The 15,084-nt window shown below is 44.5% G+C and overlaps 1 protein-coding gene and 1 long non-coding RNA gene across 4 annotated transcripts in view; one reads left to right on the top strand and one right to left on the bottom strand.

The window, feature by feature from the left end:
- Nucleotides 1–3,577, bottom strand: part of LOC309400720 — a 32,267-nt gene extending 28,690 nt beyond the window's left edge. The window contains exon 1 of the long non-coding RNA XR_014176697.1: nt 3,488–3,577. This is a non-coding gene — a long non-coding RNA (uncharacterized lncRNA). The remainder of the gene's footprint in view (nt 1–3,487) is intronic.
- Nucleotides 3,578–3,707: 130 nt separating this feature from the next.
- The window catches only part of LOC309400715 (LIM and SH3 domain protein 1-like), a 337,204-nt gene continuing 325,827 nt past the window's right edge, over nt 3,708–15,084 (top strand). For 2 of the 3 annotated variants that reach the window (XM_081969351.1, XM_081969350.1), the window contains exon 1: nt 3,772–3,989. In XM_081969351.1, the coding sequence (XP_081825477.1) occupies nt 3,921–3,989 (69 nt within the window). In that variant the 5' untranslated portion in view covers nt 3,772–3,920. Of the gene's footprint in view, nt 3,990–15,084 lie in introns of all 3 variants that reach the window. The other variant, XM_081969352.1, reaches the window with a different exon arrangement.

Below are 15,084 nucleotides of genomic sequence, written 5' to 3'. Positions count from 1 at the left end.
ACCACCGCCTCTTTCAAGGCGGCCGGTAGAGACCCCTCACCCAACGAGGCGTTCACTAGGCCCAGGAGCCAGTCGCGCGTAACCTCCCAGGATGCCAGTACAAGCCAGGAGGGACACGGGTCCAATAAACATGTGGTGGGTCGCAGACGTCCACGCAACCTGTCCAAATCCTCGATGGCAACCGAGTCAAACTCCTCCCAAAGCGGTCCCTCAAGACTCGCCACGGGCGTCTCTACTGAACCACTGAAAGGGGCCCATCCCATCCGGATTTGAGCGACTTTGTCCTGTAGATATTTCCCAAACTCCTCTGCTCTGCCCTGTAAAGGGGCTTCCCGCGGTCTCTCAAACAAGAGGGAGCGAGTCACCCGAAACAGGGCGGCAGGGCGGTTATCTGCGGACGCAATAAGAGCGGCGCAATGTTGACGTTTGGCTGCTCTTAGTGCCACGAGGTACGTCCTCAAATAGGCTCGTGCCTGTGCTCGGTCAAATTCGGAACGGGAGGATCTCCAACGACTCTCTAGGCGTCTCTTGTGGCGTTTCATCACCCTTAGCTCCTCGGTAAACCAAGGGGCCAGGGTGGTTCGTCGCCGCAGGAGAGGCCGCAAAGGCGCCACCCGGTCTAGGGCCCCGGTAGTCGCACTATTCCATGCGTCTACCAGGTCCTCCACTCGGGGGCGGGTCAGGTCCACAGGAGGTGGCCCAAGCTCCGTCTGGAACCTATCTGGTTCCATCAGGCGCTTGGGGCGGAACCATCTAATACCTTCCGGTTCCGCCTCCTCGCGGCGGGGGGTAGCACCAGGGAAGTCCAGCCGGAGAAGTGAGTGATCCGACCATGACAGGGGAATAATGGCTGGATCCCCTATTCCCAGATCACTCATCCACTGGCCAGAGACAAAGACAAGGTCCAGCGTGTGGCCTCCCTCGTGAGTAGGGCCCTGAATTAACTGGGTCAGGTCCATGGCTGTCATGGAAGCCATGAACTCCCGAACCCCCTCAGACGCTTCTCCCATCGACGGCAGATTAAAATCCCCCATCACTAAAAGTTTGGGGGTCTCAACCGCCACCGATGAGATCAGCTCGAGGAGTTCAGGCAGGGCCGCTGACGTATAGCGAGGAGCCAGGTATACTATCAGCAGGCCCAACTGCCTCCCTGGGCCCCATCTCACGACAAGGGACTCACACCCGGATGTCTGTGGCACGGTGAACTCTCTCGGCTCTAAGTCTTCCCGGATAATCACTGCTACCCCGCCGCCCCTTCCCTGGGCCCGAGGCTGGTGAAATGCTCGATAACCTGGCGGGCACATTTCCACGAGGGGTAAACCTCCCTCGTGTCCCAACCAGGTCTCGGTTATTCCTGCGAGGTCCGGCTCCCCCTCCAAAATTAGATCGTGGATGAGGGGGGCCTTATTGACAACGGACCTCGCGTTGCATAACAGCAGTCTCAGGCCTTGGGTCTGTAGATCCTGACCACCTAGTATGCAGGGGTTGGTACAGACGACCGGGAATGACCAAAAACCCCGGTCTCCCAACCGACTACGCGCTCTTGATCTGTCCTCGCACCTGCCCCTCCCCACGACCGTTGGTATCAAAAAGCCCTGCACAGGAATGCTATCTTCCCTCTCCTCCCCCACTCCGCTCCCTCCTCCTTCGACCACACCTAGATGCCTGGCTCTACCATCCCTCCTGACCTGTTCCCCCCCCTCCTCCCACCCCCCAACCCCGGGGTCCCTACAAATTCTTAAAAAATATTTTACTAAAAAACCCCTTAATTTGCGCTTCCTCCACCTCTCAGGGTTAATAAACCCGTCCTCAAGGTGGGCCCTCGAAAGGGCTGGAGGCCAAACCTGCGAGAAAGGGGATTCCCGCAGCCGCAGTAATTCCGGCTTCGTGTACATAGAAATGGAATCATGGGGTAAAATTGGTTGGTAACAGGTGCTGGAGAAATAGATGTAAAATCATTGTTTGTCGAGACGGTTTTCCTGACCCAAGATGAAAGGGTGAGTTAATGGGCTAGTCGCCTAACCTGGTTTCACTCAGGAGGGTTTCAAAATGGTGTAGTAAAACTAAACCAATTGGTCAGCTGTCCCAGAAGTGCAGTGTGTGTGCGCTGCGTGCGCACACACACTGCTCTTCAATAAAGTCTTTCCAATCAGCCTCCATGTTATTTCCAGCGTCTTTCAGCAACTGCAAAGAACATAAATCCTTCCATTACCCCACCAGTTCTTAGATTTGAAGAAGCTTCTTGGATGACACACTTCAAAGGTGATGAAAGAAATGTCCTTCTGGGTTCGGCTCCAAGTGGGGAAAAAGACACTGGAGACATGGAGGCTGCTTGGAAAGATGGTTTTAATGGTGAACAGGACCACATGGCTTGAGTCCTGAACAGAAAAGGTGATCACATGCTTCAATGTTGGTTGAGAAGAAGAGAAGGGCCGATGGAGGGGCTTGCTAGGCTTTTTATAACCTGTTCAGTCCCACCTCTGTTTCCTGTTCCTGTGTGAGAAATGTATTCTGATTGGTTGTCAGACTCACATGGGCCCGTGCAGGGGCAACTCTCTAGGCTGAGTCCAGGTTTGGTTGAATTCTCAGGTGCCATGTGGGCAGTTGAGTAAAGGCTTATATTATCCTGCCTTCATTCCGAACCCCCTGGAGCTGAAGGGGAGAACTCTTTCTTATGTAAAGGGACTGGCTTGGCCTTCTTAATGGCCCATTGACAAAGTGGGGATAGGCAGGAAGCTGCAGGAATTTACTTCGTGTTTAAAATGTGTTTCTCCCTTTTTCACATCCAGGAAAATATAATATTCTGCCTTATCAATATTTCCTAGGATATTTCATTTTTCTGGGAGAGGGCTGGGTGATAACTTCCTACTAAAGTAGAATAAAATATGGATTAAAATATAAGAATAATGACGTGGCATAAAAGGGACAGTTAGAAGCTTGCTTAAAGGGACAGGGAAATGTCATCAGCCTTCAACCGCAACATGTTCCAGCAAATGTCCCTATGTCAAAAGTCCAAAACCACAAGGTTCAATTAAAGTTCACATAAAGACACATAGTCAGTACCTATGGCCCAAGACAAAAGGAGAAGTAAGACCCCCATCTCCTTATAAGGCTTTTTCCTCAAGGTAACCAATAAGAAACGAGTTAAGTGTTTCTGTGTTACACTGTCTTTGAGAATGTATAAGAATGCGTGCATCAATAATAAAGATTGTTCAGAATTTGCAATGTTAGCCATGGGCTAACGTTTCTGAACCTGGCTGCCAAATAAACTTTTCCTGTATCCTGAGAAGTCTAAAACCTGTCATTTTCTGCAACACTACAATGGGGAAAAAAAACCCAAGAAAGTCCACTTGCCTTTTGAAAAAAGCACCTTTGGGACAAGCCTAGCTTTCCTTAATTGGCTGAGCTGGCTGGGGATGATGGGGACTGTAGTTGAAAAGACCTAGGAAACACTCAGAGACAGACCACCCGTGTCCACAGTTCTTACCACAATCCTCAGCCTGTTTTTCGAGTTCACTGCCTCAGTCCCCATCCCTGCCTTGAAATCCATGCGCACTCGCTCCAAATTCCCTCCTTTTGTCGTTGCTTCAGAGGCTCTCTGTCTCACTCACGCACACCCGACCACCAACCCGTCTGGCGTCGCAGTCTTCCTCCTTTTTTCTGCGCGCTCCCACTGACGAAGAAGGCAGCGGAGTCTCGCTCTCGCGGGAAAAGATGGTTGCTCGCCGCGCCCCTCAGTTGCCACCAGCCATTATCGGGTTGGCTTCCCGCTTACTCGCCCCTCCTCCTTGCTGACTTTGCAGAGCCTTCGTTAGGGAGCAGTTTTCGAGGAAGCGGTGGCGGCCGTAGCATTCTTGTTTTCCTCTATTCCTCACACTTATACACGCAGACCCTCTCCTCCCCACCTCGCTTCGGTCACCATGAATCCCAGTTGCGCCCGCTGCGGCAAGATCGTCTACCCAACGGAGAAGGTGAATTGCCTCGACAAGGTGGGTGTCGTGAGAAGGCGCAAGCCCTGCTGAGCGGGTGAGGCGGGTGTTTTTTGAGTGAATGCCTGGGAGGAATTAAAGGGGAGGTCGCGAACCCGAGGAGCGGGTGAGGAGCAGCGGCAGCCCGGAGGCGGACGGATGTTGCTTGTTGCCTGGGAGGGGTTGGAGAGAGCTATTTTGGAGGACGGTTGGGGCAAAAATGCCAAGGCAGGCCGGTTGGTGCGGAGCGTGTGGGCCTGGAGGGAGAATGGAAAGCGAGCTCCGAAGTGGGAGATTACCGGAAGGGGAGAGCAGGCCAGGCTGAGGGAAAGAAGCGTGTGGTATGCACAAAGGGGGCATTTTAGAGAGTAGCCAGCTCGCGGCGGGGGAGGTGGTGTTGAAGGAGCAGAGCGTGGAAGGGTAAGGTACTAGGTGGCCTGAACAAAAGGCGGTGGGGAGTGGAGCTGAAGCAGAATTTCTGGGTGTGGAGTGGCAGATTCCTGGTTGAGTTGAATTACATGTGCTTTTTGCGAATGCCCTTACAGGGCCATTATTGCAACTTAAAAAGCAACGTAATGGTTTTTTTTGGGGGGGGTATAAAGTGTGGGATCACCTGAAGAATGGGGGGTTGATAAGCTGAAAGCTTCATAGTTATGTTGGAAGAAATGTCCTTCTGGGTTCGGCACCAAGTGGGGAAAAAGACACTGGAGACATGGAGGCTGCTTGGAAAGATGGTTTTAATGGTGGACAGGACCACATGGCTTGAGTCCTGAACAGAAAAGGTGATCACATGCTTCAATGTTGGTGGAGAAGAAGAGAAGGGAAAGGAAGGGGTGAAGAAGGGCTTGCGGGGCTTTTTATAATCTGTTCAGCCCCACCTATCTGTTTCCTGTTCCTGTGTAAGAAATGTATTCTGATTGGTTGCCAGACTCCCATGGGCCCGTGCAAGGGCAATCCTCTAGGCTGAGTTTTGAATCCAGGTTTGGTTGAGTTCTCAGATGCCATGTGGTGAGTTGAGTAAAAGGCAATATTATCCCGCCTTAATCCCATCACTCTGGAGTTGAAGAGGAGAATGCTTTATTATGTAAAGTGGACTAGCTTGGCCTTCTTTTTTTTTTTTTAAAACAAAGTTTTATTGGTTTTTTAAAAAATTTACAGGGAAAAAGGTAATGGAAAGGTTACAAATTTTGGCAGTTGCAATGTGCGGTAGGTGCCCCCTCCCTCCACACTCATAGTATACATTTACACAAAGTTCATTACTAAGTGGTAACATATAGTCAGCATGTGAATTCAGTTAATAATTTCGATCAGTTTATGTCAGGTAGATTTTCTTGTTCATTTTTGTGATCTGAGCTTTCTCGGTATTGCCCCATCTCCCCCCGCCGACAGAGCTCCGGCCCCTCCCGTGTCCTGCATGTCTGTTGTAGGATCATCTAGTTTTTCTAGGAGTGCTTAATTTTTTTCCATAAAGGCCTGCGCCTCTATGGGTGTATTAATTCTAACTCTTGTCTCCTCCCAGAATATTAGCATACCTTCAGGCATCAGCCATCTGAACCACACCCCCTTCTGGTATAATTTATTCACTAATTGCGAATAGCTTTTTCTTTTTTCCCTCACTTTCTTAGGGATCTGTTTCAGAATGGTTATTTCCCTATCTTGGTATGTCAAAGCTTGCCCCCTTTGTGCACTCAGAATTTCATCTCTTGTACTTTTTCTGAGAAATTTAATGTGTACCTCCCTGGGTACGTTATGTGTTCTAGCATAGGCTGAGTTCACTCTATAAACCAGGTCTATTTCCCACCCCATCTGTTGTTTCTCTTTCTGAATATATTCAGCCAAAATACTTGTCATGATGTCCCTTATATTTTCGTCATCTACCTCCAACACGTTTTGAAATCTAAGGTAAAAGGACATTCTCTCAAATTCTATTTTCATCTGTTGGGTATCAAGTTCTTTGTTCCCCTTCTGCACCCCTTCCATCCCCTCCCTCATCTCAGCCGTCTCCCCCTCCAAAAGATCCACTCTCTGTGAGTTTTTGTTAATTTGGGCCTGGTTCTCTTTAATTTCTTCTTTCATCTCCTTTAGTTGTTTTTTTATTTCCTCTTGTCCCTGTAGAAGTTGCTGAAACATTTGTTGAAACTCTGTCTCTGTAGTTTTAAGTTGCATCAAAGCTGTTATCGTTGATTGTGTACTAGGACTGGATGTTGCAGATGTCGGGGCAGAGGCAGCAAAGCCAGGCTTCCCAGGGGGTGGTTTTTTAGGAGACATTGTTTGTAGAATAAAGAGTTCAGTCAGTATAGAGAGTGATCAGTCAGAGAGGTAGAACAGCCAGGAGAGTCCAGGAGACAGAAGGTCCAGGCAGTAGAGGATTTTTCTGATCACCCTGGCAATAGAGTAAAGTTTTTCACTCCAGGGAGTTCAAAAGGTAGCAATCAACAAGAGATTTGTCTGAGTAGCACGGAGACAAAGACCGGAAGCCTGAAGTTTTAAAGGTGGAGTCAAGTTTCACAGTTCATAAAGACAACGGAAGTGTGCCATCTTGCCCTGCCAGCTTCGGGTTTAGAGGCATAATAAAGTTTTCAAAGTTCCCAAAGTTTCCGGATCATCATTATGTTATGGAGTTAAATCCGAAAATTCACTTTTAGTAAGGGCGTGACATCATTGGTTGGCTCTCCCCCTCCTCCTTCCCCTGGGGCTGAGAGCAAAATTGTTTCAAGCCGCCTGTCCGAGGGGGGGGAAATCCCCCTCCCTCCAGCCGTGCCTCTCCAAGTAAAGCCGAAAGGAAGAAATTTAAACTGCTGACAATTTCTCCAACTTGGCAAAGGGAATGGAAGGGAGTTTTCGCCTCACCGCACCGCAGCCGCGTCCTTCTGCTCGCTTATTCTCCGCACAGCCTCACAGCGAAGACGCCGGAGCGTCTCCCCATCATGCTCCCCAGTGCCTGGAGCGAGGCGGGGGGCCCCCCACCAGCCGCCGCCGATCCCGGGGATCTCCCGTGGTGCTGCCCCTCTGGCAGGAGCCTCTACGGGGCGTCCTGTGCCCCCCAAGGAGTGGGGAGCCCACCGGGGAAGCGCGGGGCGAGCAAGGCTTGCCCGTCGCCGTCAGCCGCCGGAACCGGACGTCCTAGCTTGGCCTTCTTAATGGCCCATTGACAAAGTGGGGATGGGCAGGAAGCTGCAGGAATTTACTTTGTGTTTAAAATGTGTTTCTCCCTTTTTTACATCCAGGAAAATATAATATTCTGCCTTTTCAATATTTCCTAGGATATTTCATTTTTCTGGGAGAGGGCTGGGTGATAACTTCCTACAGTTAGAAGGAGAGTAAGTAGAAGGGACAGCTATTAAGGTTCAGATTATGTCTGTCGTGGGTTGTATGAAAAGGAAGACTATTTGGAACGTTCTGAAAGAAAGTATGAAGAAAATTTTAGAAGCCTGTTAATCTCTAGCTACATGTGTGCCTTATTGCAAGTAGACCTGCATAATAAAGTATGAAATATATTCAACAGTTAGGTTGTTGGAACTGTAGTTTAGGGCCGATGGCGTGGTAAAAAAACCCTGATATGATTTATCTGCTCAGTTTCTCAAAATTATGGATTAAAAGTTGACATCAGTTTGAATTGGGGATGTATTGAATAAAGACTGTGGATTTAGGGAACAAATGGAGGAAAGAGCAGTGTCAATCTGCTTCTAACCAGGGCACGCTACAGTTAATGTGCCATACTTAAAATTTCTGGCCTTTGAATGGTGGTTATAAATATAGTATCCATAAGGTGAAGGGTTTTTACTTTTTTTGCAGGAATGTAACTTCAATAAAATAAATGATTGCAGAGAGCCAAAACGAAGGCTCAGAATTTGCTTTGTTCTGTTTCTTTTTCATTTTTCTTACTATACCAATAGGTTGCCTAGAAAGTAGTAACTGCTTGCTTTTTACAGTATTTTTACCAAATTGCCTGTACATTTTTTAACTCGAGGGATTACAATATTTCCTCAAATTTCCAGCAAACAGTAATGAACCAGAAACTGTAAAGAACAGCTGAATTTGATGTCGGCAGCATTCCAGTTGTGATTTAGGTCAAAATACAGGCATTTGAGCCACTGTTGTGAGCTGTTTAAGCTTCAACTTGTTTTCGTAAGTGTTTTAAAAGTGACTTTAAATGAAGCCACTGTCAAGAGAAGCTTTCTACCATTTTCTACCCACAGTTACAAAACAGCTTTGTGTATCACAACAGCTGAAATGAAGATGAACAAATCAGCCATCATTTTACATTAGATTCTATTGCCTTGCCACCTACCTTGGGACTGATTGTTCTGCAGTGTGTTAGTTTATAAGAATAGATCCTTAAAAGGTTGAATTCCTCTTTTTGCTGTTTAAAAGAGCAATACTGAGTCAAGTACTATAGGGCCGTGATGGTGAACCTATGGCATGCGTGCCACAGGTGGCACGCAGAGCCCTCTCTGCGGGCATGCCAGTTGTCACCCCAGCCCAGCTTCACTGCACATGTATGTGTGCCTCCTGCTGGCCAGCTTGTCTTCAGGTCTCTGCCATGCATGTGTGGGTGGGGCGCGGCGCGGCGCATGTGCAGGGGCGCCTGTATTGCATTTTGGGGCCTTGCGCACCACCCCTGCACCCCATTTTGGCTTTCAGGTCTGTGCAGGAGGCCTTCCAGGCCCCCGTGCCCCATTTTGGGCCTGGAAAGCCGCCTGCACCAACCTGGAAGCCAAAAATGGGTGGGGGGGCAGAGTGCATGTGCGGTGGGGCGGGAGAGCGTGGGGTGGGGCTCACGGGGTGTCACGCGTGCATGTGCGGGTGGGGGGGTCGTGTGCATGGGGGGGTCATGTGTGCATTGTATTCGGCACGCAACAACAAAACGGTTTGCTATCACTGCTATAGGGGTTATGCTGTGTATCCATCTGGTTCAGGTCCAAGTGGGGAGAAAGACACTGGAAACATGGAAACTGATTGGAAAGATGGTTTATTGATGGACAGGACCACATGGGTTTGAGGTCCTGGGCAGCTGAACACGGAGTGGAGAGAGGTATTTATACCCTCTCTTGGGCTTTGAACTTGAGTTTCCTGTTCCTGTGCAAGAATATGTATTATATTGGCTGCTGTCAGACTCCCATGGGGCTATGGTCTGAGATAAGTGTGGTTGAACCTTGCTGGATGATGCAATGTCCTTAGGAAATTTTGAAATGCAGTGAGCCTTGCTGCTAGATGGGTAGAGGGCTAATCCTACTATGTTTTGTGAGGTCATGTCTTAATCCCATCATCCTGGAGCTGGAGATCTTTTGTAGATAGGCTGGCCTAGTCCTTGTCAATGGGCACCAAATATCTGCTGTTGGCAGGGACCTGAAGCTCTGAGTTTCTGTCTCCCTTAAGATTTCTATTTCTCTTTTAGGGGGAATATTCTGCCTTTTAAATATTTTCTAAAGTATTTCATTCTTCTAGGAGAGGGGTGGGTGCTAATTGTCTATACATGTTTATAACTACAGAGCCATATGCCTTGTTATCCTATAACATATTGGCTCTAAAAAGGTTGACTTTTAGATGTGGCAACTTTGTTTCCCTACATGCTGTGCCTTTGTTAAGGGGAGCAGATAACTCTGTCATAAGCTGCAGCTATTATATATTTGTGAAATAGTGATGGAACTAAATCTTAATGACATTTCTATTAGATTTTGTGATGTAAAAATAGAGATAGGGAGACTGTCCTGCCCCCCCCCCCCCCCAGTTGAATACTTCCAGTGTCTGTAAGATTGAGGATGCTAGCTGAAACTAGTGGAAGAAGTACCACATGTTCACCACTTTTGCAGTAGAGCTCCCTTAAACAGCTACATTTACAAGTTCTTTTACTGCTAACTGGTAATTAGAAGTAAATCTGCATTTTGTGGAAGAAATTTAGTGATAACTGAGAGGAAGGGGGGAGTTGTGTTAGCTTCACAAATGAAGTTTATCCACTTCGTTGTGCAGTAATGTTTTTTTCTATTTATAATAAAAACATGAAATCTCATGTGTTAATGTGCCATATGCTAATATATTTGTGGGACTCAACCTGAGCATTATGTTTAGAAACACTGTTTTTTAAAGTTCTGTGTGTGCAAAAACAGTGGAATAAAACATGTTTGGTCAGCTTCCAAAATCCAGTAGTGGGATAGAGATTGAAATTAAAGATTCACTTCTATATAATATTTATCATTAAAATTGTTATGGTTGCTGTTCTTCAACAAGTATGGGTGGCCCACAGGGATTAAAAACAGAAAAACAATATATTAAATAAAATATGGTCATGGAGATAAACTTATCAATGTTTATATATATGTAAGGCCCAGTATCCCCTCCTTAATCAAGGAAGTAAAGACTCTTGAAACGTAACATTTCAAAAGGAACCTTTTATTGAAAGAGGAGTGATAACTGGGCAAAGGCAAATCTGGGGTCCTTAAGGCAATATAATAGGAATAAAGGAAATTAAAGTCCCCTCCCAACAGTCCGATGTGGATTCAGCCAATCCGCAGGTGTGAAGATATTTTTGTAATGGATGCTCTGGGAAAGTGATAAGACATTCTCAGGGTCATTTCCTGAGTGATGCAATCCACATGGCCCTCCCTCCCATCACATTCCCCAAAAGGTGAGAAAGTGCCAGGCCTCTAGGCTCCAGGCTAGAAGTTATAAAGCGATTAATTACATGGTACAGGATATATAGGAAAGAAGGATAGGAAAGTCTAAAGGAAGTATAGGGCCCTCCTCTTCCCCTGACGAATGGCAGATTCACGGCTCTGACAATACCATGGACATATATCTTCCATTTAGGGCCATGTCTCTCCCAGCACAGGACCAAGGGAAAGAGCCAGGTCTTCACTTTGATGGGCGGGGCATGACATCACGACAATACGACATGCAATCTTGGGGCTCCAGGATTGCTGTCGATATCTCTGTTGCTGGACGGTCCTTTTTGGATCTAAACCGTTCTGAAGGAATGGTGATAGAGAAGAGCAGGTCCTGCTGATCACAGGGACATCGCAAAGTCCCTGATCTATCCAGGAGAAAGCTCTTTTTGCCGGCTACAAGAGAAGTAGTCAAAATGGCTGCAGAAGGTTGGGACAGTCCCCTGAAATGGAAGTAGAACAGGAAAGACAGTGTGTCGAAATGGTGAGAAAAATCCTTATTATTAGAGAAGAGAAAACCCAAAAGACTTAGTTAAAATAAAATTGAAGACAGAAGGAAGTAAGCGGCGAATTAATCCTGGTTTAAAACGATTGTGTTATCTTTTTCACTTTAATTTTGTTTGTTTTCTATGGATGGACTTTTTACAAATGCCTCTTACTTTTACACTGGACTGGTCTTTTTCCCCCCTCTTCCTCTATACTTCTTCCATTTTTTGTATTTGTGGATTAAAAGTTTCTTTCCTCGCAAGGCTCGGCCGGATCGTAATCTTTAAACATTTTTTTTTTCTTCTGTTCCGAAGTTCGGAGCTTAGAAAGAGAGGCAAAAACAGAGGGAAAGAATGTAACACTGCCATCTAGAGGCTAGAGGCTTGCCAACATCTGATAATACAAAGCTATTGGTTTTGTTTACTGAAAGGGTCAGTGGCTATGCAGGTCTTTATTTGAAGGAAAGAGAAAGCTTTGACCTGAAAAACTTTACTGAATTTGTTTGAAACCTAGCAAAAGCCTTGGATGTTTTAGTGGCAGTGTCTATAACCTGGAAAAATGGCCCAATATGAAGAAGAAAAGGGACTAACATTGCAAAGAATTATGCTAGAAATTCAAAAAGTCTTAATAATCACAGAGAGAATTGAAGAGAGACTTGAAATTATAGATCAAAATACAGAAAGTACGGAGGGAAGGGTTGAGAATACTTATAAAACAACGATGAAATTTGAGGACAGAGTTCAAAAAACCACAGAGACATATGAAAGTGATACGAAAATTGTTGACACTGACAGCAAATCGAGAGTGGAGGGAAATGATAAGTGCGAAATACGGAAAGGAGAGATTGATGAACTGGAACTCTATCTCAGATGTCAAAATATAGATGAAGAAAGGGGAGAAAATTTGGCAGAAACAATGACAGCAATTTCAGCAGAAGCACCAGCGATAACAAAAGGCAAGCTGATAAAAGGAACACATAGAGGGTTTCGAATCTTTGTAAGATATGCAATGAATAACAAGTTGTCAAGAGAAGTCCACATAAGACATATCAAGAAAACACTTAGAATACAGATTCTACAAATGGCAAGAGATATTGGACTGCACTATGTCTGGAAGGATACAGGATGATGAAATGAAATGTCACAATAAAATTTAGTTAAATGTATTTAAATTTTGAGTACTATGTATAAGACAAAGTAATAATAGCTATAGCCAAATAAATGATTAATAATGATAATAAAGCATTTATATATACTAGATTGATAATATGAAATTTTATACAAACTGTAAGTGAGTATGATGGAGATGATGTTGAAAAACCTTTTTATAAAAGATAAATAATTCTATATAGAATAGAATATAAAGATGTAATATCATTGCATGATTTCAGGATGATGTAATGAAATGCCATAATATAAATTTACTTCAAATTTAATATGTTTCATAGGATGTAATAATAGCTATGCTTAATGGATGTTTAACAATTATAACAATTTGTATACATGTATATTAGATTGATACTTATAATGGAAAAAACATGGAATTGAAAATTATTAGAGAATGTTATCAATGCTAAAATAATAGAATGATTTAGAATAGGATATAAAAAATTCTTTATTATTGGATATATTGAAGATGATATAATGAATCATTATAATATAAATGGATACATATTTAGAATACCTTGTTTAAAATAGAGAAACAATAGTGATAATCAAACAAATGAAGTATATTTGTTAGGAATGTAAGCTAACAGTTGGGTAAGCAATATATAAACCAGGATGGTAGTACTGTTTCTTTAAGTACTGCTGTAATGCGATTGGTTGCTGTTACCTCAAGGAGCCATAAAATGGATCCAGAATGACTGTTAGCTCTCTGTTTGTTAGATGCTGATCGGTGGATGTATCGTGAGTTACTGTGTTTTTGCTACTGTTAGCCTAAACTGATTATTTGATACTGGACTGTGTTCGAAGGATCATTCCTTAACTGAGAACATTGATAACTGACTGACTGAACCGTGTATGACTTGGACTTTAAATTGACCTCTGAATACCTCTATATTTCCACATAGTAAACTACTATTATTTATACTATTCAGTGTCCCTGTATGCTGGTTTGTGCGTGTTCTTGCATACCACTCTCACTAGGCTTCTCTGCACACTCGCTCTCCTAACGGGGAGCTTACTTACTTAACACTGGAGTGTACCAGACGTACCTAAAAAGAGACTTGGTGTCGATACACAATACCGTATACAGACAGCTGTTTAGTTTGTAAGTGTTACTATTATGGAGAAGATGGCACACGCCCCATCAGCAAGTCTATCACTAATAACCCGGTTGGTTGGATGGAACAAACTATGTTTCCTGGTCTATGAAATGCAGCCTACTCCTGCGTAGTGAGGGATTATGGGATGCTGTACAGAATCCACCGGACATGACTTCTTGGAATCCAGATGACGAGGATGATGCCAAGAAGATAGCAGAGTTTCAAAGATGCATCGAACGAGCATTGTGTATAATTGGTCTAACACTGACTGACCAACAGTTAGTTCATATTCGTGGGGAGAATTCTGCAGCAAGATGTTGGGAGAATTTGAAGAAGATATATGTACGTGACACTGTAGGTGCACATATACATCTTACCTGCAAACTGTTTAGGGCATGTCTTCTGAAGGATGGAGATATGTTATCTCATCTAAACTTTATGAAAGGAGTTTTCCAAGAGCTACATAAAAAAGAACTTATTTTCTCAGAGTTACATCAAGTCTACATCTTTCTGTCATCACTGGATGAGAGTTATGATGATTTTGTATCTTCCCTTGAGGTCCTAACTCGAAATGAAAATAACATTGACTGATGCTGTAACAAACTGTAAAATTGTCAGAAGGAGTAAAATTAAAACCTTGCAGTAAATATTTAAATTGTAATGTGTGTAGTCAGGAAAAAAGCTAGGTTACTCCAGCAAACAGACGGAATGGTTTTAAAACTAAGGAACCTCTGGAAGTCCCTTCGGGGAGAGGGGGCGGTCTATAAATTCAATAAAATTCAAATTCAAATTCAAATTGTTTTTGCTGATCTAATTGGACTTAGTTTGGGAGGTGTCTGTTACGTTTTGAGTATCATGGATCATTATTCAAGATACAGTTTCTGCTATTTACTGAAGGACAAGACAGAAACATTTCAACATTTCTTTAATTGGCTAAGATTTGCTGAAAGAAAAATGAAATCTAACGTTGTAACTGATAACGGAACTGAGTTTACAAACTGTAAATTTCAAACAATGTTGAGATCAGCTGGTATTGAGCATAAACGTTCTGCTCCTTATAGGCCACAATATAACTCGTTTATAGAACGAAGGGGGCAAACATTACAAGCCATGGCTTGAACCGTGTTAGTTGATTCAGGATTGCCTGAAACACTGTGGGGTGAAGCTATGATGTGTAGTAACCATGTTTTAAATAAGTGGTAAATACAACAACTGGTGAATTACCATTCACTCGTTGGCATGGTAGAAAACCTGATTTAAGCTATCTTCACACATTTGGAGCTCCGGCATGGGTACATATTCCCTCACAAGTAAGACTGAAGGGACAACATAGAGCTAGGCAGTTATTTTTCGTAGGTTACGAGGCCAACCATAGATAGTTTAGATTTTGGGAAAAAGGCACTACTAAAGTATACTGTAGCGCTAGTGCTTGATTTATTGAATCTGTTGGGTGGGATAAATTGGACTATAACAATGACGCAGTTATTGAAACCCAGGTATTTCCTAGTGGTGAAATGGAAAGACCAGCTATAAAAATTAAAGAGGAAGTGCAAAGTCAGGAGGAAGTGCAAAGTCAGGAGGAGTTAGAAGAACGGGAGCAAATGCAACAGGAGAGTCCACTGGTGAGCCCTGAGTCGCCTAGGCGTTCTACCCGTGTAACACGACCACCTGACAGATATCAAGCTTGTATAGCATGTCAAGT

Source organism: Natrix helvetica (assembly GCF_964273705.1).
Source record: "Natrix helvetica genome assembly, chromosome: W".
Taxonomy (NCBI): domain Eukaryota; kingdom Metazoa; phylum Chordata; class Lepidosauria; order Squamata; family Natricidae; genus Natrix; species Natrix helvetica.
The sequence above is the reverse complement of the archived record's forward strand: the minus strand, read 5'-3'. Positions and strand labels throughout refer to the sequence as shown.